Here is a 24670-nt window from a genome sequence, read left to right as displayed (position 1 = left end):
AATAACGACGTTCCTCCTGTTCCCGTTCTCGTTCCTGTCCCGCTACCAGCCCCCATACCGCCCAGTCGTGCATGCACACTTAAGTAGATGAGGCAAGTTTGGGGGCTTATATCAAATGGCCGGACTTTGTTCCACATTATAATGCATTTAGTTTGATTGCAAGTTCCGCACAATTTCGGGGGCTCCTGTCAATTTGTCAATTGTGGCTCACACACACATATTGTGAGGGGAGGGACACTTGGCAGTTGCTAGCTGATGCTGAAGCAGCGTACTTTTCAAAAATTGCTGCTGTCCACTTGACGCAATGGAAGTCATGCAGGCAGGCTGGCAGACAAGCAGGCAACCACTTCAGCAGTCAGGCAGTCCAGTAGTAGTGTCATCCTTTTATGCCCTACATTCAGAGAAAGACGAAGACGGTTTGCCCAGCGGAGAATCCAAATCCAAGCATAACAAAGTCTAACTAGCAACAATTACTAAAGTAAAAGTTAATCTTTTGATACGCGCATACTACCAATCCCTCTATCAGTGCAACGATTCGGTATTAAACGTAAATAAAACATAATTTCTTATTAGTTGTGGAAATTTTAAACAATTTAAATGAAAACCACAAATTTAATTCAATAAACAAGTTTATTGGGGGACAGTTAATCGTAAGTTGAAATAATTGAATTATTAAATAATTTCGAAAATACTTATAAATAATTCAAAATAAAGTATATATTTAAATATGTATATAGATTTCGTACTTAGATCGATATGACAACAATATTTGTCAGAATATCAATACTATTCAATATTTGTTTCTCTAAGTGCAGCTCTCCATATTGGCTCTGCCCAAAAGCCATGTGTGAGTGCGTGTGCGTGTAAGAGAGAGCATTATGTATATTCATTAAAAATGTAAGTGCTTATTTACACTTTGGCGTCATCCTGACGCACTCACACAATGGCGAGCTACGACTACGTATACCTCCAACATTGCCTTTGACCCTTTTCAATATCGGGTGCGTGTGTGTGTTTGTGCGAGCAAGGACAGTACAATGGATGCAGCTGTCCGTTGGCTGCAGCGCAAACACTTCGTCCATGGCTACCACTGCTCTGGGGTTCTTGACCAAAAACCACATTTACGAGTACCAGGCCGCAGCATGCACTTCCGCTTCCGCTTTGGCACCCGCTAGTAAGGCCGCAATCTAATCGTATTGGCGCCTTCATTTTTCCTTCTTTTGCCATTTCGTCAATGCCATTTACTCTGTTGGAGGCTTATTTGTCTTCGCAAATTTCCTTTGCACTGCCTTTCCAGCTCTTTAATTTAAATTACATTTCAAAGTTACATTGATAGTAAGAAAAAGTGAACCTAAACTAATTGATGTTTTATGACTAAATAGTTTGATAGGTTCCTATATACATTTACAAATATAATGATTCAATAGAGGTCTTCTGATAACAAGATTTTTGATAAAGTTTGAAGCTATTGACCAAAACTGATTTTTGATTGCCGATTTCAGTAATATTCTAACCAAATAGAACACACTATTGTTCTTCTTTTTTAGCCAACTCCGGCAGTAAACAGACATTTTCCAAGGGCGAAAAAATTGCAATACAAGCAGTGACATGCGCCATGTCAATAGACTATGTCTAAGACTAAGTCTCTGTTACACGCTACATTCGATCAAATCTAAGCCAGACTGTACTAAACACAAAGTAAGGCTTTTTTAACGCGTATATACCTATATTAACGTCGGATAAACAATAGTCGTCTTAATAATCAAACGTAAACTTCATCAATTCGGTCGAAAGGATGTGAAAACTTTTAAAAAATAAAATAAAATTCCAATCCAGTCGGCATCCATATTGAAATTACCGGTAGCTAGAAAACAATCTGGCCATAAAATCGATTTTCAAGCATCTTTTTGAACATTTAACATAAAGAAATGCTAGTTTAATATAAAAAATTATCATTGTCAAAAAGAATACATCGAAATTTTAGTAAAGTTTTAATGAACCTTACTACGAAGAAGTACACTTGCGCCGCAGGTGTAAAGTATGCTAATCTGTATTTAATCCTTTCGCAACGATTTTGTAGTTATTAATCAATCAGCAATTAGTGGGCCAGTCATGTAATACTCAGAATTAATACCAGTCTGATTGAATATGTCTTTTTTTCGACTACTTGATCATTTGTCCGCCAAGATAACGCCAACTAAAGCCAGTGTAAATAGTTTCTATGTATATTTATATGATTATATATATGATTATCTAAGCTATTTTCATAATAGAAGCAGGTCAACCAAACACCTAGAAATCGATACGAGTAAGCCGATTATGAGAACCCCTAATGCTTTTATAATGCAAATTCAAAATTTGTTGACCCCTGGCCACTTCCTTGGCATCACATTTTCATATTTGCACATTTTGTGTGCTCTAAACTATTATTTTCTGATTTAAATTGACTCGCAAACGAGAATGCTAGTGATTGTGTGTCAATTAGCAAATAAATGTACAAGTATATTATAATGTACATACTATATTTGCTCGTATAATGTGACAAACAATAAATTGTTATTGAGATTTTAGAAAATCTAAGAATGTGACAACGTTTCGCATTTAATGTCCATAAAGTTTTCTTTTCTGGCGGTAAGCCAAAGTATTTGAATGTGTCCGCATGTTTGTTATATTTATGTATTTTTGGTCATAACATATTCATCAAAAATATGTGATAATATGTGTGAGCTTTGGCCAACATATCGACATCTCATTTGGCCACATTTGATGTGGCAATAATATTTTGGTATTTGTTTTTGCAGCCGTTATTAAAGTATATCCATTTATTTATTCGGCTTGCATTTTCACAATTTGTCGCTGCTCTGATAACTGTTGCTGTTATAGCTATCGTTCTTTTAGCTGTTGTTGTTGTCATTGTTGTTGCAATTGTCGTTAATTAATATTCAGGCAACTTCTTGACGGCAACTGCTTTGAATTTAGCCGCCGCCAAATTGATGAGTCTACCTGAGCATGAGCTTTAATTAAAGAAATACAAATATTTGAAATACGATTTGTTAGTATAACAATTCCAATTTCCTGCTGCCAGCTGCCAGCCGTTACCTGATACCTGTTACCTGCTACCTGCAGATTGACCCTTGCCCTGAGATGGCTAAGCCAACTGCTTGCATTCGTACTCCATTCGAGTCGAAATATGTATTTTGGCACTTAACTAGCTGGTGCTGGAGGAGCAATAAAAAATAACAGCCGAGCTAACTAGGTGCTTATTGAAATTCTCCATTCAGCTGTCAGCTGGCAGAATAAATGGGAATAATGCCAGCTCTCCAGAGAGGGGGGCATTGCATGCAGCGTAATTAAATGGGCTCTCAAATTTCCATTATGTGGGCCGCAGTTGTTTGAAAACTGCTCGTAGCAATCAACAGTTGCAGTATTGCTTTAGTCATTAATTAGCTCCGCTTACGGCAGCTGAAGAGGTAGCAGGTCATAGGGCTGATGAATCAGTGCCTCAAATGCACAACTCCCAACTTTAGCTTACAGTCTACAACAATGTAAGATGATTAAACAGTTCATTATTTTGGTACACCCTCTATAGCTTAGCGATAGGTTCTATTGTTGCAAAACTAACAGCCAAAACGCGTAAGAGGCTTTACGTGCTGGCCCTTTAGCTGGCCTACATTAGCGAGCTAAAAAGGGTGGGGAAGCGAGCAAAAACTGTAGATTAGCGATAGAAGGCGGTGAGCTTAAGCTGTTTATATTTCAGGGTAAGCAGCAGGTATTTGCATTTGGGAAAGATTAAAATATATAACAAACATCTTCAATCCTTCATAATTGGGTTCAGATTCATTTATTGTTGAATCCTTGTATTCTTATTTGCTCACAAAAGACTCTACACATTACAATGCAATATCTGCAATATAGTTTAACCAACATATCATCTCTATATTACGCTGTTTTTCCTGGTGACTGAATTGTTTTCAATGCCAGATGTGAAGCAAATCTAGAATCAGTTAAGCCGTCAAATAGCCTCTCAAGACGATTAATAATTTAATGAATTAAGTTAAATCACAACACAAATGAGAATAAAATATGAATAAACTAATAAACTCGAAAGAGAGTTATTTATAACATCTGTCTGTGCCTAGACATCGAGCCTGCCTGACAAAATACTTGTATTCATTTACACATAATAGAGAGTAGTTAGGGAATAACAATTAATCGAAGGTGCAAAGTAAATGAAGTTGAGCTAAGAAGTTGTATTATTAACTTCTTTAATACAAGTATTAGGCAAAAATCTTTACGGACCTTCTAACGTCTGCATGGGAGAGAGTGTGGTTGGCAAGATTTCCCAAATCAAATTAATTTCACAAGCAATAGCTTATAATCTCCCAATAGAACACCCTCTAATTGGTAGAGCATGCACCTAAATACCTTTTCAATTATTCAAGTGCGCATTAAGAAATAAACAAATAATTCTCAACCTTTATCTCATTCTCTCTCTCTCTCTATTTCTCTTTGTCGGACAAACCCCAATCCAGCCACTGCAAATATTCTGAAATGTTGTCCGATTTCGTGCACTTTTTGCACTCTAATCATAACTTTCGGTTCATGGCAGTTCGGAGCGTTGTCAAAAGTTGTGTCTGGGCTAGCAAAGCAAAAATCGGCCGCGACGTGCGGCTCGCTCCCTGTTCGCTATCGCTTATCTTATCAGTTTAAACAAAATAAAAATGCCAGGCGGCATTTTCTATTTATACTTAAGAATCGACAGCAAAAGACATGGCTAGTGGGAGGAATGTGGGAGTGTGGAAGTGTCGCAGCAGGGTCGAACTGGCCAAGTGTGTGTGTGTGTGTGTGGGTGGGTGGGAGAGCGGTGGACATGGCTCTATTTTCCTTGAGCTAGGTCCATTGGCAGACACACCCACCTACTTATTTTCAACTGTCAAGGCCACACAAAGCCACACTCCGTGAGGCGTTCGCCACATCAAAAGAGACATGCGCCAGCGATCTTTATCGGCGCCAAGCTTCAAGCTCGCGCACCTGCGCATCGTCGCTGCGACGCTGAGCGTCGGCGTTGCTTATCAGAGACGATGGTGATGGTGATGGTGCTGGTGACAGCGACGGTGACGGCGACGGCGACAGAGACGCCGCCACGCACCACGCGTCGATAAGCCGACCGCTCAGTTTTGCACCAAAGCTGTGTATGCCTTGGACTCTTGTATCTTGACGGCTGTTTGCACGCCTGTCAGCTGTTTGGACGCTCAGTCAGCTAACAACTGTGATTAGGCGTTGACAGCAGCAGCAGCAGCGGCAGCACTGACTGCGACGCTACGGCAACGGCAACGGCAACGTCAACGTCAACGTCATCGTCATCGTTGCCGCCTGAAGCGCCGGTAATGTGCACAGAAAAATTCAAATCAGTTCCGTCGTGTCATCGTCGAGTGTTGAGCGGCGAACGTCGAACGTCGAGCGTCTTGCCTGTTGTGGCCATTATTGTTGTTATTATTATTGTTATTATCATTGTTGTTGTTGTTGTTTTTTTTTGCCGTGCGCGCGCGTGTGTGTGTGTGTGTGTGTGTAGGTGCTGTGTGTTGTTTATTTATGCCTTAAATTACAATAAATCAAAATCAAGAAATTGGAATAAATCAAATAGAAATACAAAAGAGAAGCAACAACGAATTCAAGAATTGCGAATACTCGAAAATGTTATGAGCCACAAAATCTTGTGCGGAATTCTACAATTCCTCAATTGCAAATCAAATTTACAAATACGCTTCGCTGCCGTTCCGAACAGAACTGGGTATTTTGGTTATTGTTATTGGTATCGCTATTATTTTTGCTGCTGGTGCTGGTGCTGCTGCTTCAGTTGCTGTTGTCGCGTTTTAAATTTGAATTCATTGAACATTTGGGTTCTGCTTCATTTGATATTTTCGAAATGTTTGCCTCGATGTTCTGGCGTGCTCGCGCACAAATAATCGGTATGTACGACTACACATTTATTTATATATTATGTACTATGTACGAGTATGTATGTATGTAAGACGCACGCCCCCGAAAAAACCCACAAACCACGAACCGCACCCTCAACCGCTCCTCAACCGTCGTGTCGGTAATTATAATCCAGACCGATCGTTCGTCGCTCGCAGTTGCATCGCCATTGCCCGTCAGTTTTGCACTTTAATTTTTAATTATTGGCGCAAAGCGTTGATTTTTATGCGCCCCCTTTCACATGAGTTGCACATTAAGCACGTGTCGCGCTGATGACGATGATGCTGATGATGATGATTATGATGATGTTCATCTCCACTCGCCATTTTCCACTCAATGGCCGACCACACACTCGACTATTTGCAGCAAAAAGGGAACAAAGCGGAGCAAACGGAAGAGAGAAGAAAGAATCAAAAGTAAAAACTCACTCACATGCACGTACATTTCATCCATGTACTCGAAACCCATTTGTGCAAAGTTTATCAAAGGCTCTGGCTCGAATTGTGGCAAAGTTTGGCCAACCAAGGGACAGAAGCAGAAGGGGAAGAACGGAAGGACACCCGAACGCATAGGCAAACGGACAAATCGCAATATGAAAAAAAAAACATCAAAAAACTTGCGCAAGATATTTCAAATGCCAGTCACAAAGGGAGGGAGAGGCAGAGAATTGGAAATAGGCAGCACTATTAAGCTTTTGGGGCCACCTGTTGCCTACGGCCCTCTGCCTACAGCACATTTTTTTCCAAATTTTAACTGAGCGCCAGATTTCAAGGGAAGTACGCAGGACCTATCTTCAGGCAATTCAATTTAACTTCAAGTGTAAAATAATGTCCTTTCACTCAACATAACACGATTTATCTTAATGAAGAATTATCTGAATAATAATAATACAAGCGGCCCATATTTCAAAATAGTTGGCATGTTTCAGACTTTCTTTTAATCCTATTCTGAACTATATTTTGATTTATATACATAGAATGTTTTACATACAAAAACTGATATTGCTGTTTTGATACTAACCAACGTGTTAATAGTTTTATGGAAGTAATAATATGTTATGCTTATAGACAATTAATACTCGATTATTTCTGAGCAATAACACACGTACAAATGATAATGGTACGCTTTGTTATTTTTAGCGCGGTTGGGAAAACACTTTTAATTATTAATTATTAAAATCAAGTGGGATTGGGATCTGTTAACAATATAAAGGCGTAGCTTTTTTTAGCTATTCAGATATGATTGATAGAAAATAGGTTTAATTATATGATTTCAGGCAATTATTTAGGTTGAGATTGCAATTTCTAACTTGCGAGCTAAAAGTAGTCATGATTTTTGATTAGGGATTGGACCATAAGAAAAATATTATGAGGAACAATTGTGCCAAATACACAAGAACTTAAAAAGAAAGAGAATAAAGTTCTAAGTAAGCCAAATGGAAATATTAGTAAACTTTATGGAATTGCGAAAAAAGTGTCCATGATTTATAAAGCAATGTCGATTTTTGGGTGTTGTCATCAAATCGAATATAAGTAGAAGACCAGAAATCATGTCCTGTGTAAGCTTATAGTTTGTTCTTTCATGTTTTCCAATCACAGACTCCACATCTTAAGCTATTCATATAAATAAAAAAAACTTTTTAATGATGATGAATTCTACCCATAAAAGGAGTTATTGCTGAAAATAAAAATGTTGGCCTGTTCTAACCTTTTTTTCCACTTTAAAAATTTAAATTCAATTGTAATTGTGTTTTTTACACGTATAGCCAAATCGATTTAACGACACACTACAACTTAATTTGGAGAGTGGGGTTTTGGGGATTAACGTAAATCGTTCAGTTGCCAAAAACAAAATTTCGAATTTCAGCGTTAATTAGGAGTAGGCTTTGCCTGCCGAATCGGAATATTGAGCGGAATCGGTTGTAAATGAAATGCGCCTTCACTCTCGCTCTCAACACGAATCCTTGTCGCTTGACATGGCTGTCAAAATTTCTAATTACACTGCACTTGATGCTGCCAACGCTAATGAGCCGGCAAATCGTTAATAACTTTCGTTTCTTGGTTGGCTCTACTATTGGCGACTGCTATTTCTTTCGGTTATATTTATGTAAATATTTTTGCAGCAGTCTATTTTTGGCATCAGTTTTTAGCGACTTCTAATGAAACGGAATATATGGAGGTCTTTTATTATTGAATTAGCGATTTCATTTGTATTTTTTTAGCGTGTGGGCGTACCAAATTTTTGGGAGCATATGCGTCTATGTGTGATTGATGTGCAATAATTTATAAGACTTGATGCGATGTCCTCTACTGTCGCAAAACGCTGCACTCTGCACCCTACGCGCGGCATTTGCTTGCGGCCCTTGTTATTTTAGATAAAAAGGCCAACTATGTATGGTCTAGTCGGAGTAGTCGGAGCTTCTTAAGCCTATTTGCACGGCGATAAGATTGTTGGCCTGGCCCAAAATCAACGCGCTTGGCAAAGACGAGCAGCGTTAAGTCGCGTGACGTGCGCGTCGCGATAACAACATCGTAAAAAGATTCATTAGGACTATTAAGTGGTGAGCGAAGCTATTTTCGGCTACGCGGCGTATGCGCAATTTGTGAAAGATTCGCTCCAGCTTTTGTGGCTTATCAGGTTGTCATGATCTCAAGATTATACGCGATGATGGGCAAGTCAGTCAGCCAGCCAGCGAGTCAGCGAGTCAGTCAGCGCCACAGCTTTACAGTCTCCGAGCCACTTAGCCACTGAACAAGTCAGGTACACGGTCAACGCCTGCTTCCCCCCAACGTTGGCGTCGGCTTCGGCGTCGGCTTCAGCGTCGACGTCAACGTCAGCATTCACATCAGCTCTGGCAAACTTGTAGCGCTTTGTAGCGGTAGGCAGGCGTATGAATCGAAGGCAAAAACAAAAACGCGACCTGCCCAACTTGCATTGACCCAGTTACAACTTTAACAAAAACAAAAACAACAACAACAACAACAGCAAGAACAACGGACAACGAACAGAAACACCAACTGGCTCGCAAATGGCAAAAGATGAAGGACGTGCGGAAAATGCATATCCAGTAGCTACACTGTGAGTGTGTGTGTGTGTGTGTGTGTGTGTGGGTGTGTGTGTGTGTGTGAGGTCCTTGGCATTATGAAATCTGTGCAAAATGTGGTGTGGTGCAGTGCCATTGCATACTTGGAGGCGCACGCACCGAGCTACAACGAAATTTAAATGAAAACACTAATCTGCATCATGCTTCTTCCCAAAAACCTAATAGTCGGACTCCGTTTGCACGAATTGCGCTTTGAATATCATGAAGACGCTTCTATTGATATAATTGGGGATATCGAGGGGGCTTAAATAGATTGTTTCTACTACAAGTATGTCTATATTTTAAATAGCTTTTAAAAGCAACTAGCATTTGGAAGCTCGCTCCTTGTCTTTTAAAGTTCTCCTCTCTATTTAGTTGCAAATAATACTTTATAGAATACGATTGGAATATCACGTCCTTACCTCCATAATCGATGAAGACGCTTCTATTGATATAATTGGAATTATCGAGGGGCTTAAATAACTTACAAAAGCAACTAACACTTTGAAGGGTGCTTTTTTTAAACTTCTCCTTTCCATAGAGTTGCAAATAACAGAGAATAAGATTTGAATATCACGTCCTGCAGCCGCTTCTATTGATATAATTGGAATTATCGAGGGGGCTTAATTAGATAGTTTCTACTAAGTCTACAAGTATATTTTAAATAACTTACAAAAGCAATTAAGATTTGGAAGGGCGCTCCCTGTCTTATAAACTTCAACTTAAACTTCTCCCTTTTTATTGAAACAGGAACTCAACTCAACTTATATTTTGATTTTTCCTAACGCTTCATAATGACTCTATTTTTAAAAGAGCTAAGAACGTAAGTGTGCAATTTTGTTCAACGATAAACAATTAGATAGATTATAATAGTTCAAAAGTTTTCTTATCTTAGAGCAGCAATCAGTACAGAAAATAATATTAACATGAATAGCTGTCGATATCCTCCACCCAGAGCGCTATAGAGTACAGCGTAGTGGTTTCCATAAACCATACATACGCGTATATGTTTCTATTTTATTATCAGCATAACGGGTCGAAGTGAACTTTAGAACCACAGCAACTATTCCCTCTTACCCATGCGCCGAACCAATTTATAGCCATCAACTGAACTGGTTAACTGCTAACAAATATACTATACAAGTAATTGCACATTTTGTGGGCTGTGAACGCACTTTTAAAATTTGTCCTCTTCTTCATATATAACCCACATCGCAGGTGCACCAATAGTTGAAGGAACAGGATGATAATCGCAGCAGTTAGCTCGGCAAGCTTGCTAAGTTAATTGTTAACCCTGCGCTGAAAAGTATAATAGTAGGGTTGGTAGCACCCAGTAGGAGACATTTCTCCTACCAATTCACCACCATTTTAGACCATACTTGTACGTTACAGATACATATTCTCAAAGCGATGTCCACCTGTCTGTTAAACACTACTCTTCCCACAGTTTTTTGGCGCTTTCGCGACGAAACTTTGCGTCGACGTTTTCTTTAAACGGACACAAATAATATTTATGTCGCGACGGACCACCTCAGATCACTATATCATACACATATAGTTGTCATATGAACGATAGGTGTTAGAAAAATTATTTTCTATGGATAACTTGGTTGTGGCTTATAAAGATATGGGAACCAAATTCCATACTGAGAATGTTGTAGTCAAATCTGATGGTTGTGCACCAGGAACTTAAGCATGAATGAGAAAATGCAAAATAGGTAAAATATACATTCTAAAGGCAGATAAGATAGTGCGGAACAGTAAAGTATATATGAATAGTCCGCGGCCCATGTCCATGGAGGAATAAAGATGTGTTGTCTGATACTTAGAATTAAGAGCAGGTAAATTTTTAGCTTGTTCTTGTAAAAAACATAAATATATACAAGTATAAGCGGTTTATGTTCTAATCCAAATCGTGTGGTCATAAGGCTTATATATATATTGATTGAATATGCTTCTTTTTTTTATTAAATATCACTTTATACATAGTCTATTGACTCCGTATGAAATACTTACATCATTTGTTTTACAGAGAATATCTTAGATTGTAGTATAGTCCGAATGAGCATATTATTCTGATTCATGAGCTGACCTTTAAGTGGAGTCACATTCAGCTCCTCCAAGAACGTGCCACATTCCATAACATGTTTTCTCTTCTCACCTTTGGCTCTTTCCCTATTCTCTCTCGTTGCAGTCGCGTCGTCAGTCGGTAAGCTTTTCCGCCATGCCACCGGGCGTTCTAGTCAACGATAGTCGCGCCAGCTCCACCGATGACATTCAAATCGCCCTGGCACCGCATATCCAAACCTATCTAAGTCAAACTGGCCGTCGCCATTCGTGCTGCAGCGTCATGTTGCCGGTGGCTTTTGAGCGCGCCGCATCCCAGTCCTGGCTGGATCCTAAATTCGATTCGCCCGTGCTTGAGGAGCAGTACCAGGCCAGCGTCTTTCCACACGAGCGCATGCGATACAGGTGAGTGTCTAAGTGTTTCAGGGGGAGGGGGAAGGGGAAGGATTTCAGCTTAGATTACTATTTTCTCTCCACTCAACCGTATTCGATGCGCGCTTTGTGCGGCATTTGGTTTTGGCAACGACGCTTGCATTCGGTTTGCCTTTCTGCGCCAATCGATGGCAATGGTTCAGAAACGATTGAAGCTATACGAGCATGTGCATCGCCGCAGGCCACATGTGGCCAATATACTATGTTATATGTGCTCAATTGCAATGGCATTGGCTTCCAATGTAAGCCTGAAGGAATCATTCGAAACCAAGGAACAGCACATGACTCATCCACTATGTCCGAGCTCTCCATAGAGATGGGTAAAAGTAATTGTCATCCCGCTCCGCAATTCTCCTCATTCAAAGTCTCATTATTTGCTAGCTACCTTTTCTGAAGCTCCCTCCATCCAATAAATATATTTATTTTTTTGTTTGTTTGAAGATAGAAAGTAGAAGATTACATATATTTACAATTGAATAAATCATTAAATTATGAATAAGTTTGAAATGTGTTGCGGATTTGTGTATTTTGAAATTCTCAACAGTTGCTTGGCATATCCTTTGAACTTTCTCGTCGAACTTTACTTCAGCTTTGAATCGGTAATAATATGAATAGCAATGTATTTTGCTACAATCGTTTCAATTGGGTTTATATCTGCCTGTTTCAAAAATTCTGAACATTATAGTGCAGTGTAACGTCGATAGTCCAGACAACTAGTGTGCAGCCATTGTCATTGAATTATTTCTAGAATCGTTCAGTAACAAATAAATTGAAATAAAGTAGGAATCTCAGCATTACTTGCATTGGTTGATGAATGCCAATTTCTAAGAATTGAAATATTCTGAATTGTAATTATATTTTTATTTATTTATAAATTGGTAACTCAAAATTCAAATCTTAAGCTAACAAAAGTTATTATGTTAGCATAATAATAGGCTTCCAGCACATTCAGCTAACGTTGTGTTTAAAATCAGATATAAATTGTTTGATCCTTAGCTCAAAAAAGAACATGCATTTCTAAAGTGTCTAAAAATGTATAGCACGGGCTAAGGATTACAAATGGATATGTACATGGAGTTGCTTAAATTATTACCTAGAGCCTATTTTCATTAGCAAATAGAGTCCAAGCTGCTGTTGTGAACTTTCCTAAAATATCCTAACAGCTTACAAAAAAACACATTAGCAAGGCAAGACCTTTTCTTACTCCCTTTCCTTATAGGATCATCATCAGCTAGTCAAGTTCGTAGCCCATCTCTAAAGTTGTCCCCCTTTTTTGGCTTCCTTTTCAATTTCATTTGGCTATTTTTGTCTGTGTGTGTTTGTGTGCATGAGTGAGTGTGCATGAGTGAGTGTGTGTGTGTGTGCATTCGCGTGTAATGTTGACTGCAGCTGGAACAACTACGTGGCATGCCACGGCAGTTGCACGTGAGTGTAGCGCCTAAGGAGACTGCTGCACAGTGGGGCAGAGGGGCACAAATTAGTTTGGAACTGCAGGATGGCGGCAATTGCCGCCATAAATGGCCACTTTGCGTGCTCACGCATTCACACATGCACGTCTGCGTGCACACACACACACACACACACACACACACACACACGCATACATAGATGCAATGGAGCTGAAGTCTTTGACTCGACCTGGGCGCCATTATGATGGCCGCTTGTTGCAGCCATCAGGTCAATGCCATTTGGAAATGAATCAATTTTCAGGACAGTCGGCGACACATGCAAGACTCGACATCCATGCCATTGGCTTTCCCACGTCCTACAATCGATTGCAATCCCACACCCATTTCAATCAGACAACTTGGAAAATTTGAATCCAGATTGTGATTAGAATATGCGATCGCTGGAGTAGAGCAGCTATGCTATCCTTATCCTTTCGTCATTTTAGAACCGTCTTCCTTCCTCTTTAATTTTATATGAATGCTTGTTTCAATTACCGACACCACTTGGTGCTTTTACCAAGCTAGTGCTAGTTATGAGTTGCCAACATGGATCCTGCTGCCAAATAGAAACATCCTCTAGAATTTGTCAGCAACTTGGACCATCTGAGAACAAATTTCCTTTCGTAATCGTTCACGTTCAATGCCCAAAAGTTGATATACAAGTACACACATCTTCCATTATGGATCAAGATAGAACTGAGAGTCCAAAAGTCAACTCATTAATATTCATATAAATTTATGGAGCAGGACAGAAGGAGAGTGAATTCAAGTCGATTATCTTCTACTTTTCGAATATCTGCGTCGAGCTTCTTCCTGGCTAGTCGAGATGACTGCCTTCTCTTCTCTCCTGCCTATTCCCTTCGTGTTCTCTAACGCACACGTCCCTTGTTCTATCCGATTTTAGTCCTGCTAATATTTTTATGCTCACTACTATATATTCCCAAAAGGATTCGATGATACATTCTTGAGTAGTTGATCGAAAATATTTCTAAAGCATAACAAGTCTTTTTTCTCAACAAAGAACGAATTCTTCGAAATGCGAATTTTTTTTAAATGATAAATTCCCATCACAGTAAAATTCAGCCCCCATCTGAGGTAGAAGTCGATGAAAGAGAGCAGGCACAAGCGGTGAGAAATGGTACGAAATGGTTTGAAAGAAGACGTCCTCTTACAGCTGCTGCGAAAGGATCTAGGAGGACTGTTAGATCGCCTCTCCCACAGAAAAACTAGAGTATAAAAGAGTTGAAGCGGGCCCTACACCCCCTTTTCAATGAAAAATTAGAATTTTTTTGTGATGCTGCAATAGCAAGTCTGCCTGTCAACCAAAATCAAGTGTCCGGCGACTATGCGAAATGCTTCTTAAAGGCCCAAACCGTACGGGTTGCAATCAGTCTTCTCAACATATGTACAATTTCGATCCAAATGCGCAAAATACAAAATAAGTGCTTTACGATGTAACTGTCCGATGTTGTCGCTCTCGAGAACTTCAAATTGAAACGGACAGGCAGACAGTGCTCGCTTCCTTGCTTCCTTGCTTCCTTCTCACTTAATTGAAGTGCATGGAGCGTTGAACATTCACGGCCGTCCGTTAAACTGCTTAACTGGTGCGATAATATTAAGTTCATTTGATTAATTCGATTTGGTTGCAGATGCACCAACAGCAGCGTACGAAAATAGAATCGCTAATTAACCAAATTCATCGCGCGATAACTCGTAAACAAGCGCTGGGTCGATGAAATTTGTTTGAACTGTGCGCATATATATTAATTATATACCCTCTATCCGTGCTCTTGAAGGTGTGTGTTAGATTTGTGCAAAGCATGTAACAGGCAGAATAGTATATGCTCGTACATTCTTGATCCGCATGGCGAGATAAATCGATCTAAACTGTCTGTTCTGTAGACTCTCCTAATTGCTAAGCAACGCGATTTTATCTTATTATTTCCCCTTTTCTCTATCTCCGCTTTAGAACTTGATCGTTACTGCCTACAGCTCCAAAGCTTTACAAACTACACTTCCTATCCAAATTAGTCAGTTTTAAGAAAATCCATCGTTTGCTCGATCAGCATTCTTTATGGTATTCTATCTAATAGTATAGTATATACGAGTGGTCCTATTTTCTCAGCACTTGTCTTTCAAAACTGATCTCTTTTGTCTTATTCTAACTAGTTCCCTTTTCAGTTATATTTTGAAATTTAAACGCAAAATACATAAGTTTTCACATACACATATATTAGATAGATCCCAACCAACCTCAGCAGCTTCATCCTTTCACAGTCGCTATCACTATGTCGCCCAAGTCGTTGATTCTATTCCTCACCTTCACGATCATTGTCCTGATACGTATGTATTCAGAGGGGACGCACAAGCTACAGCGACTGCTGGTCGAGAATTTCTGGCTCTTTCTCGTCTTCCGGTTAATAGATGAGATGCATTTGGTGCTGCGTGTACGCCGTTTCCTTTCCCGCTTCCTCGACAGCATTGAGTGGCGTCGCCCCATTTGGCGCCTGTTGCTGGCCTCACTTGTGGCGGTTGCGTTGGCATTCGCGATGGTGTTGGTAGCGCTGGTCAGCGGTTCCCAACAGAACGGGCGGCATAAGCAGAAGAGAACCCTGAAGCTCAACCCGGACCTCGTGAAGCGCATTATTGTTTGCCAATTTCGACAGCATGAGACTTTGGAAGAGGCACAACTGCAGGTGCAGAGCGAGCTTAGCGGCAACGAATGCATATTGAAGTGGCCACTCAATGGGACGCTGACGCTAGAGGAGCAGATTCTGTCCAACTGGCTGGGCCTGTAGTGCGCGATAATTGCCACACAACCACACAACCACACAGCCCCACAAAATGGATAATGCCAAAAGAGTGCTGAATATTAACGTTAATTGGCTGACATAAAAATGTCATTAAGTTGAGGAGTCCTGCCACTGCACGGCGGAGGGCGAGAGCGAGGGAATGGACATGTTCACGGGCATGGGCGTGGGCGTGGGCGTGGCAGCAAACACACACACACAGATAGGCAGATAAATAACAAGTGGCAGGCTCTGCAGTGGCAAGGCAACCACAACAACATGAACACAGATTCCCAAAGAGCGGGCAATTCCTTTGCCTTTATTTACCGAGTCTTTCACGCAATGTGATTTAAACAACAACGCCCTCAACGCTGCCACGCCCCCACGCCTCCACCCGCCTGCCTTTCAATGCGAACTGGCACAAACAGCTTAATGAATGCAACCAAAACGTTCGCTCCGGAGCCCGCCCAGCAAAGTTTCGCACACAGCCTTTTCATCCCCAATCCTCCCCAGTCCGCTTGTTTCCGCGCAACGGAAATCCAGTCCAGTGCGTTAGATAAGGCATGAAAAGTTGCCAACCAACCGGCCAACCGGACAGTCGTAATTAGTATGAATGTCCGTTGCCGAGTGGCCACCGCTGCTGCGATGGAATTAAGAGAGAGATAGTAGCTGGATGGAGATTAAGATGAACATCAAAATGAAAGTGTGTTGCAAGCAAATCAGGGCCAGCAATTTCTGGTATCGCCCCAGTCAGGGGACAGGTACTTGGGTACATTAATCATGAACTCTGATTGACTCTCATCAATTCGGTGCGGTTATTTCGTCTAAATAAATGCTATGTGATCGAAATTTCTTGCTATGCTTGCTATGTTTTCTTCCGGGTGGTAATACCTATTAGAGTTTTTTGCTGGTCAGCTTCTCCTTCATTGTTTTGGACCTAAGCAGAGTATTACCTGACTCTCTTGTCTCTTACAGGTTCACACTATACTACATTTTGCTGTGCTCAATCACCTGGTTCCTGTACTTTATTATTGATGGCGGCTCCGAGGACTATTGGCGTCCCATTTCGACATCGTTCTCAATGCTCTCGCTGGTGATCATCATGTTCATGTGCTTCACCCACTGGGACCTCTACAGGACATATCGCACGTCTACGTCGGTCCTAACTGCGTTGCTTATCTGCTCCGCCTCCTTGGCCTTCCTTATGTACACGGATCGCGCCTTCAGCCCATTGGGACATTACTCCATCTGTCTCGAGATCGTGCTGCTCATCTACACCGCCCTACCAATGCCTGTGTGGCTGAGCTCCAGCATCGCTATCTGCTACACTATTGCATTCGAACTGGTCTCGCACATGGTAATAGGCAGCAGCGCCGTCCATGGAACGAGCAGCAACGGCAGCGGAAGCTACAAGATAATTGTGCTGCGCATCCTGGCCCACTGTAGTGTGCACATGGTAGGCGGGCATGTGCTGGTAATGAATCTGGTTCGCATGCGCGGCACCTTCATGAAAGTGGGCCAAAACCTTCTCGTTCGTCGTCAGCTGGAAATGGAGAAGCAGCTGAAGGAGAAGATGATACACTCGGTAATGCCCCGGAAAGTGGCCGATATGTTGCTGAACGAGGGCGGAGGCAGTGGCAATGCCGGTCTTGATGCCAACGGCGATCGTCGCTTGCCCGCTGAATCACACTACATGCGTCCGCGCGTCTCCAACGATGTTAAGTCGCTGTTCCGACCCTTTCACATGCACAGCATGGACAACGTAAGCATCCTGTTCGCAGATATAGTCGGCTTCACGCGCATGTCCTCCACCAAGACGGCCGAGCAGCTGGTGGAGATTCTCAACGACCTTTTCGAGCGCTTCGACGATCTCTGCACACTCAGCGGCTGCCATAAAATTTCGACGCTGGGGGACTGCTACTATTGCGTTTCCGGCTGCCCAGAGCCAAAAGCCGATCACGCCATCTGCTGTGTCGAAATGGGCCTGGGCATGATCGATGCCATGCGCTGTTTCGATGCGCAGCGGCACGAGGGCGTCAAGATGCGCGTGGGCGTCCATACGGGAACAGTACTTTGCGGTATCGTCGGCACTCGTCGCGTCAAATTTGATGTGTGGAGCAATGATGTGACACTCGCCAATAAGTAAGTTCTGTTACTGTGACTCTCAGGCATGAGCTGCATATCTAACTGTTATCTATTTCGCAGAATGGAGTCGTCGGGTAAGCCGGAGCAGGTACATATTTCTGAGGAAACCTCCAACTTTCTAGGCGATGCTTACTACTTGGAGGAGGGCGAGGAGGTTTTTGGTAAGCAACAAACCGTTTCTCTATACCTATTTGAACAACACCTCCCCATTATATCTATTCAAATATAAATACGTAATAAAATCATGAGGTTTAGTTCGTCAGCTTGAAAATCGATCACAGATACTTCAAACAAATTGTCTCTACGGGTCTGTCTAACGGGTCTATAGATACCCGTGCTAGCCTTGAAGATGCAATTATTTCTCCCTCCTTTTTCAAAATATTAGTTTTTAGTTTTTTTTTCAGTAAAAAAATACTGTTTTATTTCGTCGTAGCACGTCCTGTTGTCAAACAATGTTACCTATTATTTATTGAGCCTCCTCCGGAGGAAAGTGGAAAGCTTTTGTTTTCTTACTTGCATCAATTCTAGAATTATCATTGCAACTTATTCCTGACCAAATAAGATCTACTCTAGAATTTCCTGCTCTCCTACACAACATTTAAATATGCTCTTATTCTGTTTTCGCAGGCCATCGCACCTTTTTTGTCGTAGGACGACGTAAAGACGTATCGCGCACGAACAGTCTCAGCCCCAGCAGACCTGCTAATACCACGGGCAGTACTCTCATGCTGCCCGGCGCTCCCGGAACCTCATTCTCACAAAGCGCCACCAACATTTCGGTCATACATCCAAACGTGCCGCCAGCCTCGCCCGTTGGTCAGATGTCGAACTCGCTGAATCCCTCACCCGTGCTGTCCATACGCCCAAGACTGACCTCGCTTAGCATGAAGCTGCGCAAGAAATCTCAGAGTCGCGAACGCGACCTGGAACGTGGCATCATTCATCCGGCCGCAGCCGGCATACCACCCGTTATTGTAGTGCGTGAGAGACCAAAGATCATAATTACAACCAAGTCGCTGCCGGGCAGCTTGGACTCGGACGAGCAACCGGAGCAGCAGACCAACGATGGGGATACCTGCTGTCGCGTCTCCAATGACTGTACACCCAAACTCAATGGCGGCGGCAGTCAGGAGACGCGACCCAAAATCAAGCTTAAGGTGTGGAAGATGCCCCGCTTTCTTAAAAAATTCGAGGAGTTGGCTAAGAACACAGACAAATCCATCAACACGGATACGGCTTCTAGCTCACTAACCCCCCTGCAGCAGGACGAGGCTTTAGCATTCATCGAGCCTCAAGCGAATGGCGGCTACCAGCAGCTACCCGTGTTGGTGGAGGCTACCAGCGGGGGCCGTGCGAATACCCAAATGCTGGATATACCGCAGAAGCCGGTGCTCCATCATGCAGCCACATCCACGGCATTGGCCAGCAGCGTTTTGCGTTCACCCGATGTTGCCACCGGCGGTGGTGGCTGCTGCTCACCCGGACAATTTTCTATGTTCGATGACGTAATCGATGTGCGCTCCTATATCAGTCAGTCGCGCAGCGACATTTCACCCTTCGGCCGATCCGGCAGCTACCGATCGCAGTGTGGGCGCAGCGGCCAGTCGGGCCAGTCTGGACAGTCGGGCCATACGGAGTCGTCGCCAGTCCCCCGACCTCGCGCTTCCACCCTAACTGTGGGTCGCGGCGAGCAGGTTAGCTCTGCAGTTGCCTGCAGCAGCAATTCTACCGCTTGCACACCACATTCCTTGCTAGTCACACCCGCCTCCACGTCGGACCGTGCTCCGTCGTCGCTGCCACCACCGCCGCCGCCCACACACTCGCGTAACTCCAGCATCTGGCCGGATGGACTGAGCATTTGCCCATCCGCAACCTCTCGCAAGGATTCGGGAATCAAGAGCAATTCCCGCCGATCCTCCATACAACAGCAGATCTATGCTCTCAACCAGTCGGCGATCAGCCAGCATCGAGTGTCCGGCTACTTCACCAGCTCCACGTCGAGCATTTCGAACATCGGTGACGCCTCGCTACCCCACGTTCCTCTGCCGCCAATTACGCAGCCCACGCCCCAGGTAGCCGATCCTCTAGCCGCATGCCTGCAACAACTGCGTAAGCAGTCAGACCTGCAGCTGATCCGGTGCGTGCGGGACAATGCGAAATCACAACGCAGCTATTTAGTTAAGCCGCCGCTACGACGTTTCAGTCTGTACTTTAAGTCGCGTCAAATGGAGCGTGACTTCCGGTCCAAGGCGCATCGATTTGGAAGCGAACACGAGACGGAGGGACCGCCCACCCTGGCCACACCACGCTACAACACCTACATCGACATCTTTGTGGGCATTGCCGTCTATCTTTGCATTTCGGTGTCACTGTTTCTGATGACGCAGAACACAGTTACCCCTAGTTTTAGACTCTGGGTGACGCTCTTCTCATGCTTCACGGCTATCCAAGTGTTCGCACTGTTCCTGTTTACGCGCCAGATGTGTCGACGTCATGGCACCCGACAACGTTCCAAGTCAAGCGGCAGCTGTGTCGACGGTCCCAACACCGATGATGGCCACCAGGGTCCGGCGCAGTTCGAGTCGTGCGCCGATCGTATCTTTGAGGCCATATCCAGCTGGTACCCGTGGCACATATGCCTTGCCGTCCTCATGGCTATGCCCGTCATGCTGATCATTGCCAACTTTCTCTTACTCGATCTCGATCAGCTGGAGGCCTTCGAGTACCACTATGGCTTCCTAATATTCGTGTGCATCGTCCACTTCTGCAATTTCACGCAGCTCAATTGCTGGATGCGCAACATACTGGCCTTTCTGGCTGCCCTTTGCTTCATCGGTATTGCCGTTTCCCAGCTAGTAGTCTACTCGAATCGCATCGACACGGATGCCATCGATAGCGAGACCCATCTGAATGACAGCGCTGCAGCTGAGGAAATCAAGTGGTTCCACGACTACCATACCGAAATCTATTTGGACCTGCTGCTGATACTGATACTGGTGTGGTTGCTAAATCGCGAGTTCGAAATCGGCTATCGTCTTACCTTCTACGGCAACGCCGTCGCCAACCAGGATAAAGTGCAGGTGCAGAATATGAAGAATCAGGCGGACATGCTACTCCACAACATTATACCCAAGCACGTGGCGGAGCATCTGAAGAACACGGCCAAGTACTCGGAGAACCATCACAATATCGCCATCATTTTTGCCTCTATTGTCAACTTTAACGAAATGTACGACGAGAGCTACCTGGGTGGTAAGGAGTTCCTACGCGTTCTCAATGAGCTAATCGGGGATTTCGACGAGCTACTCTCCCGTCCTGAATTTCGTTCAGTAGAGAAAATAAAAACCATTGGATCCACCTTCATGGCCGCCAGCGGCTTGGATCCGGCGCATCGCGGCTCCGGAAACGAGCACATCCACACACTCATGGAGTTCTCGATCGCGATGCAGGGCGTTGTAGATGCCTTCAACAAGGACCTGCTCGAGTTCAATCTGATTCTACGCATCGGTCTCAACATTGGGGATGTCACAGCAGGAGTAATTGGCACCAGCAAGCTGTTCTACGACATCTGGGGTGATGCCGTCAATGTGGCCTCGCGCATGGATTCTACAGGTGTGCCCAATCGCATACAGGTGGGCAAGGACTGCCTGCCCTTTCTAACCGAACGATACGAGTTTGAGCCGCGTGGCAGTGTCTATGTGAAGGGTAAGGATCACATGGAGGTCTATTTGTTCACGGGTTCCAAGCCTCAAAGCGATAACGATGCCGATAAAAATGAAGATAAACCAGAGGCTGGTGATAGTGAAAGCGATGGCGATGGGGAAGGGGATGAGGATGCTGCTGATGCCGAACAAATATCGATGGTGATGGCGCCCAAGCCGCGTAATGAGTGCGTCGAGTGTGCCCAGGAAGAGGATGACATGCACTCGAACGAGACGACCACACTGTTTAAGTCGCAGGAGTCGCTGCACGCGAATGGTGGCAACCATCTGACCCCGACGACGACACCATCTGCAGCGACAACGCTCGAATGAACGGGTTCAGTTCCGCGATTATTTGTTTCTTTGAAATGAAACTAAATCAAGTCCTAGCTCCTTTCCCTTCCCATCAAATCCCTTATATCCATGCATTTCGACGTTGTTTGAGGTCACATACTTAAAAGGGAATCCTAAGTCTGCTAACCTGACAAACCCGACTCTATCTAGTGCTACGTTTTAGACAAAGCTAACTAACTAACACACACACACACCCACAGAGACAGACACACGACCAACTAACCAAAGCAACAGAACTACAGTTTATCGATCCTGTTTCCATTCAGTGGAGCCAAAGGAAATTATGAAGTAATGTCTTAACAAAACATTTCGAAGTTAGATCTGCATTTTTCTCGGTGTATCGATACAGTTTTTTATAAATGCGTGCAAATGGAAACAGGCTTAGTTAATATTTAATACCACTAGAGATCCGAAACACACACTAATGAAGACCAAACAAAACAAAACAAAACAAAAAGAACTAGTTCTACAGCACACTTGCACAGCTCTGGCCGAAGGAAAGGTTGAAAACATGGTTTCAAAATTGCATTTATGAATTCAACTTGTGGGCCAACAACAACAACAACAACAACAACTACTACTACTACTACTAAAACAGCAAGAAGAAGAACACTGGAGCTGTGCGTGCCAAGTGCTTACTGAGTGGAACTGAAAAAGTTCTAAGCCAGACAAATGTGAATGGAAGCGAAAATTTCAATGAAAACTAATATGAAATTAAAGAAAATGCAGTTGCTAGGGCAGCAGAAAGGAAAGGGAAACGGAAACGGAAAGGGATGTGAGGGGCTGGAAGGGGAGATGCGTAGGGCAGTGGGGCAGTGGGGCGTGTGCCGTGGGGGTTGGGGTTTGGGGAGAGGGTGGGGGCCACGAGAGTAAACTGTTTTGTGATATGTAACTAATGTTGAATATGAAGCGTTGCTGACGATGTCTGTATGTATTGTATGTAGCATGTATGTATGTAAGTACATAAGTTGTAGGCTGAATATGTAGCGATGTTGATGTTAAGTTTGTTATGTCTGATTTAAATCTAAAGCATAGTGTTGCAAGTACGACGAATGCACACGCACACGCATACGCACACATACACGCACATACACGCACATACACGCACACACACGCACACACACTAACACACATCCAGACAAAGCAACACAGCATAAATATTTAATACGATGTTTTACTGAATGTATGTGTGTATGTATGTTTTATTAGCGGATCGACATGCAACACACTATATACAAGTATACATACATATATGTATAGTATATACAAATACATACATATATAAATAAAAGTAATTTTTTTTTTGCATAACTATTTACTGCGAATGTAAAACTAAAGAATAATATAGTAACTACACCTATATGAATATTTATGGCTTTAAATGTCTACATTTTTTTTAAACTAATCATTAAACAAATCGTGTCGAACAAGACAAGAATAGGCATAAGTATCCTGTTATTTGCCAAGAAATCGCAAACAAAATACAAAAACGACGAAACGCAAAAATTAGCAAATAAATGTTGTAAATTGTTAGAAAATTCTGTGTAAGTAAAAGCAAAAAAAAAACAAAAAACATAAAAAATGTCTCTTTTTTTCATTTTTAAAAATTAAGCAACGATGATATTTATATAACGAATATTAAATACAGCTATTCAATGTGTTGTTTATATGTATATGTACAAGTGTATATTTATTGAAACAAAGCGAAAGTAAAGCAACAACAATTAGTGAAATCAGAAGCTAAATCAGAAGCTCGATGAGAAACTTCTCCAAGTGTTAATCAGCAGTACAAAAGCATAAAACAATTTTCTGTTTCGAGAGTGCGGCACAGCATTTTCATACTCGGTAGTATACTCCTACCTACATAGATAATACTATGTATAGTTCTATTTTGTTCCACACTCACACTCATAATTTTAACACGCGCGAGGGTGGCGACGAAAATATTGCATCCAATAGCAATGGCAATAGCCAAAAACTAAGTTCTATGTTCATAACTTGGAGGGCGATTGAACGTCTCTTAAGAAAAATTGGCTTTTAAAAGACTCATTTAACTGTGACCATCCATAGCGCTGAAATGAGGTGAGGAATATTTATCTTATTTTCCTGAATTGTTGCGTCTGCTGAAACAAAAATGGAATATTTTGTAAAAAATAAAAATTGCAACAAACTTACGCATTTTCGCCTCCGCTCCCTCCCGCTCACAACTTTTTCGAATAATTTTCCAACTGCCGCCATGAAACTCAACAATTCCTTTTTTAATTTGCTCAGCGTTTAATACTTGCATATGAATATGCATTTTAATCGTACGGATACCTTTCAGAAGCATTAGTCCATTTCTTTTTTACAGGCATTTTGTGCGTGCCTGTGGAAAGTAAGCTTTGATATCCATGAACTATTAAAAATGACTCTCCGAACAACACTCACACATACGCACGCACTCACAAAAACTGTTTTCACAACTAAATGGACAACAAAAAGTACGCTGTAACTTATGGACCCTCTTGTATTTTTATATACAAAACGTATTTTCTACTTATTTAATGAGAGTAGCAATTGAAAAAAAGCCAAAAAGAAAAACACAACTTTAAAACAAAAACGAAAATGTGAGAAAAAAAGCGGAATCGAAATTTAAATAAATATTTTTTTATGAACAAAATTCGAAATAAAAAA

At 42.4% G+C, this 24670-nt stretch overlaps 1 protein-coding gene across 2 annotated transcripts in view; it reads left to right on the top strand.

The window, feature by feature from the left end:
• The window catches only part of LOC115627529 (adenylate cyclase type 9), a 71776-nt gene extending 49002 nt beyond the window's left edge, over nt 1–22774 (top strand). Inside the window, exons 1-5 of one of the 2 annotated variants that reach the window (XM_030523230.1) lie at nt 5868–5969; nt 11256–11533; nt 16773–17939; nt 18003–18103; nt 18570–22774. In XM_030523230.1, the coding sequence (XP_030379090.1) occupies nt 11286–11533; nt 16773–17939; nt 18003–18103; nt 18570–21976 (4923 nt within the window). In that variant the 5' untranslated portion in view covers nt 5868–5969; nt 11256–11285 and the 3' untranslated portion in view covers nt 21977–22774. Of the gene's footprint in view, nt 1–5867; nt 5970–11255; nt 11534–16772; nt 17940–18002; nt 18104–18569 lie in introns of those variants that run through there. The other variant, XM_030523229.1, reaches the window with a different exon arrangement.
• Nucleotides 22775–24670: the final 1896 nt, after the last annotated feature.

This window comes from Scaptodrosophila lebanonensis, unplaced genomic scaffold, assembly GCF_003285725.1.
Source record: "Scaptodrosophila lebanonensis strain 11010-0011.00,11010-0021.00 unplaced genomic scaffold, SlebRS2 tig00000096-arrow-pilon, whole genome shotgun sequence".
NCBI lineage: Eukaryota > Metazoa > Arthropoda > Insecta > Diptera > Drosophilidae > Scaptodrosophila > Scaptodrosophila lebanonensis.
Note: the sequence above shows the minus strand (reverse complement) of the source record. Positions and strands in the feature narration are given on the sequence as shown.